The sequence below is a fragment of the Medicago truncatula genome, chromosome 8 (assembly GCF_003473485.1).
Source record: "Medicago truncatula cultivar Jemalong A17 chromosome 8, MtrunA17r5.0-ANR, whole genome shotgun sequence".
Taxonomy (NCBI): domain Eukaryota; kingdom Viridiplantae; phylum Streptophyta; class Magnoliopsida; order Fabales; family Fabaceae; genus Medicago; species Medicago truncatula.
The window spans coordinates 39,538,414-39,544,169 of NC_053049.1; the positions used below are offsets into that span (position 1 = coordinate 39,538,414).

Here is a 5,756-nt window from a genome sequence, read left to right on the forward strand (position 1 = left end):
AAGTGAACACGCAACCAATAAAAAACAACACCGCCTACTATTTTAGACTTCTGCATATCATGTGATTGTAGTAAAAAACAATGTATGTGCTGTATATATATACATATATATAAGTCTCATTATAAATTATAAAACTCATAAATTGAAGAATACAATGATCCTTTTATATTACCATGGCTGTAACATATGAAGAAAAAAAAAATACGAGCAGAATGAAATTACGGCATTGGATAAATAATAATCAATTATCAGCACTGCGCAAAAGAGTCTACTTATTTCTTAAGAGAGATCGATACATGAATACATTTGATGGATATAATTTTGAGATCCATGGAAAATTCTTCAGTAATTCAAAGTTTTACATATCAAACTGGAACAGCTTTTGCCACAACATGGGATATGATATCCTCTTCTCCCCTACTAACTGAAATATAAATGAACTTGACTAAAGATACAACTGTGATAATATGTTGTTTTCAAATAAATCATATACAACATCAATGCATGGCTCAAAAACCTAAATATATATTGTAACTAATGAAAATCCAGAGCCTTAGAGCGAAACAACATTTACATTATAATGCTCCCTATTCGGTATTCATGACAGTGAACGGTTGACCTCAATTCTATTGCCAAAATCTTCATCTTTACAAAACATAATCTGAAAACCAACAATTTCCTTATCTGTGTAACCAATATTATTAGAGAACTTGTGGATCTCGTCTCAGGCTTGAAGAACTTGACAGTGAACAATGTGACTCTTCAAACCACCGCGCCCTGCGATAGTCGACCATAAATTCCTAACTAAAGACCTGACAGGACCCTTTCCAGCAATATTTTCCCAGAGGTGAGGATTGCTTTCAACGCGTCTGTTTGGACTCGAAACATCAACAAGACTGATGCTCATATTGTTGCGTATAATGCATAGTTTTCCATTAAGTGAAACAAGAGCAGCAGCATCGAGAGCACGAGAGCTACCTAAATGAAGCCTGCTATCGATAAACTTCTTCCATGAATCCGTCGCCATATCATATACTTTGAGCTTACAGCCGTCCTGACAATCAAGTGCATAGAGTTCTCCGTTAAGTGAGATACTTGGATTACGCCATCCCACAACCATTCCATTGTTTACTGGAGTCCAGGTATCAGATTCCTGTGAATAGGCTTCACAGATGACATTGCGATTTGACCCGAGCCCCTTCAAAAACCATGTCCCATTATGAATAACACCAATAAAAGGAACCATAGCTGTGGTCATCTCCGAGATAAAGCTCCACCTGTTCCGATTAGGGTCGTAAACCTCAGCAGATCGAAGAGTTCTTTGAATTCCTTTACATTCCCCACCTGCAACATAGAGGCAGTTATTCATTACGCAAGAACCAAAAAGATGACGTTTCCGCAGCATATCGGGTGCTCTGTGCCATTTATTTGTACGGGCGTTGTAGAAAATGACACGCCTCATAGATCCCTTCAACGGATCTCTTCCACCAAACAAGTACAAGTGGCAACCACTAAGAACGGCACAGCCAAATCCCAATGCTTCAGAATATTCCCCAGGAACAGGCGGGAGGGATTGCCATATTTGGTAGATGGGGTCAAAAGCGTGCAATGAAATTTTTCCCTCACGGTCTCTTTTGATGACATAAACCCATTCTTCTGCCATTCCAAGACTTTTCCGGAGCGAATAAAAGAAATTTCCAGACAGAAGGCGATACCATCTCTTGCAAACCAAACGCAGTTTCCTATGTTCAACTCGGGGTACACGAATTAGACAAGCAATAGCAAGATCATCAGGAAGACCAGGTAGCAAAGGAGGCTGAACTCTTGTCTTCTCTTTACGCGAGTTTTTGTTCCGGTGTGCATTCGGGTTTATGTCAGGTTGGATGCATATCTTTGATCCTGGAACAAACTTCCTCGCCCCAGCTACTGTTTTCAGGCCTGAATCTACTTTACAATAACATGAAACAGAATCTACCTGTGAAACTTTACCTGTTAGTATATACATGTTGAAAGAATCAAAGTACCAGAAAGGCATCACTAATAATATGCACCAAAATAAATTATTTTATCAAGTTGAAATTTTTAGGCTTAATACATCTGTTGGTCCTTTAACTTATTTTATTTTCTCAGTTTGATCCCTTAACTGTAAAATGTCTCAAATTGGTCCTTTATCTGTGTTTTGTTAGTAAATTTGGTCCTATTTTGTTAATTTTAACTCATTTAAAAAGGAGACCGTTGGATAAACGAGGTCTATCAGATCTAACCGTGTATCAACATGTATAAAAGTAAAATAAATTAGGTGTATGACGATGAAGATGAATAAAAGTAAAATAAATTAGGTGTTGGTGATACACTGTTAGATCAGATAGACCTCATTTATCCAACGATCTCCTTTTTAAATGAGTTAAAATTAACAAAATAGGACCAAATTTACTAACAAAACACAGATAAAGGACCAATTTGAGACATTTTATAGTTAAGGGATCAAACTGAGAAAATAAAATAAGTTAAAGGACCAACGGATGTATTAAGCCAAATTTTTATTATAATTAGACAGTTCATATTTAGTGTTAACATCATTATATATGAACAAAACCATTTTACTTTAATTGCTGCAAGTGGGGAACGGCAGCAATAACAAAACCACCAAGTTATTCCCATCACAAACATCATGAGATCAATAGGCCAACAAGGCAATATTACTTTCATGCTTCATTATGCGCTGAAATTTAATTAATAAAACAACAGGAGCTGCTGATACACACATGCACCGGAATTTTCCTTCACAAACTCGGATTTGTGAAGAAGCACAACAGCTTGAGCTAATATGAAGGTTTGAGACGCGTTTTAACAGAAAGAGGGAGACAAAGTTAAAATTATTACGTTCAAAGTAGGTGATAAAATGTAGGACAATGCTTAAGAGATACAAACTGATAATTGCATACGAGCAGAGAGAACCCAATCACCATCAACGTGATTTGACATTTCAGAGTGAAAAATAATAAGTATCCCATAGAATGCTGTAATGGATGTTTAGGCTGAGGGGTATGTAGTCAATTCAAAAATTCTGGAGGATATCAGAAAAAAAGGCAAGTAGGTAAGAAAATGACACAGCTTACCAACACATACTACGCATCAATAAGAACTCTAAATAAGACGAGCGATGAGATTCATAAAGATCAGTGTCGTGATGATGTTTCCTAAAATGCTAGAACCACAATACCCAGTTCCACACCTTTAGAATAGAGTTTGGAGGATATCGCTTTGGTGAAGGCAAGACAGCATACAATGTGTAAGGTGGATGATTCCATCCTACTTGGATCCTCTAAAACCGGCTTTATCGTGCAGCCCACTGTAGATCGTTAGATTTAAGAGAGTCTCTCTTAATCTACAATGGTCTACAGGCGGCTGTGTCGTAAAGCTAGAAGTAGAGGATCCAGCTTCCATGTTCTTCTGCCTCACTGGTGTTTTCATGAACTTAGGTCAAAAAGTCATACTACTGGGTCTTCCTAAATCCTAATGAAGTATTGAGACATAACAAAGTAAATGACGACACGGGCAGTTCTCTGTATATTACATTCAGCCCAAGCTACATGTTCTGCAATGTTTCCTTTTTGGCATATTGACATTCCAGCCTTGAGGGACCTCCCATTGGTATAAAAATTCAAACAATGTGAGCCTTCGACAATTCCTGACATTCTTCACATTGTAAATGAAGACACGGGCAGTTCTTAATGCTAATGACAAACAATATATGCAAGACGAGATCGTTTCATTACAAACAATTTAATTTAACTAGATATAAACATGGTCTAAAACACTCAAACCAAGCATAAGTGAATCAATAAGGACAAAAAGTATAAAAGAATAAAGCATCAATTTACTTCGTAAAGTATCACTCTCTCGTCAAACAATGTCAGCCTTCGACAATTCCTGTCATTCGCATTGTAAATGAAGACACGGGCAGGTATTCATGCTAATGATGAACAATCTATGCAAGACAAGATTGTTTCAATACAAACAATCTAATTTGACTAGATAGAAACATTATATAAAACACCCAAACCTAGCACAGGTGAATCAATGACAAAAGGTATGAAAGAATAAACCATCAATTTAGTCCCTAAAATATCACTGTCTCCAATTTAGTCCTTAAAGTACATATAAATATAATAAGTAGTCCTTAAAGTATATAAAACCTGTTATTTTAGTCCTTGCTATTATGATAAAGACTAAATTGATGAATTTCATATACTTAATGATTACTATTATTTCTATATAATTTAGGGACTTGAAGAAAGAGTGATATTTTAGAGACTAAATTGATGGTTTATTCAAAGTAAAAACTTATGCATTCAGTCATTATCATTCTCCAAAGCTTAAAACAAGTGGTGAATGATTGATTCATATGCAATGTCAAAAGCCTAGAAGGTAGAGCAGCTGGACTTGAATAGAGTTTGCACGTTTACTTCTTAACATATTGAGCAATACATCACCGGGTAAAACCAAAATTCAGAAATGACATAGTGGTTTGCTTATCAGTATTATTATCCATCAAACAGAGATAATGCATATTTGATTCATAAGGACTTGATTATTTAGTATTATTACTATATAATAGTAGGGCTATTTGATAATTTTAGTATTAAATAGTAAAATTTAAGAACCCAACGTAAAATGTAAGCTAAGATCAAATTTTTATTTTGCCCAAACAAAGAACCCTAAAAATTTATAGAGTGGTTTTGCCCATTTAACTGAAATCAAAACTTATATTCAACTTAGGTCTTTGCTTGTGACAAATGGAACCTTAATAAACACACAAATACACAAACATGAAACTACAAAAAAATGGAACATCAAATCAAATGGATATGTCTCAAATGTCATGAACATGAGAATCAAAACCAAAACAAATGAGATTAGAATCAACTGAAATTACCAGTGGAGCTTGAATTCTAGAGACCCTTTGAGAATTAGCAGAACTTTCAACTAACTGATTCATCTCAAAAGCTGAATCTCGTAGAAAAAATGGATTTTTCAAAGCAAATGAAGCATCTTGGTGTAGATCAACGCAACCCCTTTTGAATCTAGCCTTTGAAACTTGAAACCCGATCTATTAAGTATAGAAAAGAAAAGCTTTTATTTTTACCTTTGAAACTGCAAAAGAAAAGCAAAGAAAGAAATGGGTCATTGGAAAATGACTAGTTATTTCAAAGAACTAAAACTATGAGGTTGCTAAGAGTAGCCTCTCTTACCCTCCACTTGCTACCTTTCACAAAAATTGTGTGATTCTCTTTCTTGGGGATTTGAGAAAATTAATGTCTTTTTTATCATATGTTTAAATGAATTTGTGAAATTAATAAATAAATTGAATAAGTGTCGTTTTAAAAGGACACATAGCTTGTGACAATGGTCCTCTTTTAATAAATGTGTTGCAGTTCTTGAGTCAACCAACCCAACTTAGAAGGCAAAAGAAGAGAGAGAAATAAAGGAAATTTTTTTCTTTGTTTGAGTCTTTGAGAATACTAAGGGCATTGATCTCAGAAATATCTTCCTTTTGTGGAATTTTAGAGATTGGACTGCTTTGGTTAATGGTTATCACATGGTTTCAAACACCTTTTTTGGTTTTTGTTTTTTCCTTTAACTCGTTTTGGCTTTCAAGATTTTAGTATTTTCTTTTAAAATAGGTGTTAACAGAAGTTTTCAAATGAAAGTAACACACCACAAGTTTCAATCTAATACTTATTATTTTAGGT

The 5,756-nt window shown here is 34.9% G+C and overlaps 1 protein-coding gene across 1 annotated transcript; it reads right to left on the reverse strand.

The window, feature by feature from the left end:
* Positions 1-255: 255 nt before the first annotated feature.
* On the reverse strand, positions 256-5,463 carry LOC11417985 (F-box/kelch-repeat protein At1g55270). Its single transcript, XM_024772721.2, has 3 exons — positions 5,256-5,463; positions 4,940-5,157; positions 256-1,975 (listed from the first exon to the last, which is right to left on the reverse strand). Exons 2-3 carry the CDS (start codon positions 5,000-5,002, stop codon positions 725-727), a joined length of 1,314 nt encoding a protein of 437 aa, XP_024628489.1. The 5' UTR covers positions 5,003-5,157; positions 5,256-5,463; the 3' UTR covers positions 256-724.
* Between the last annotated feature and the right edge of the window lie 293 nt (positions 5,464-5,756).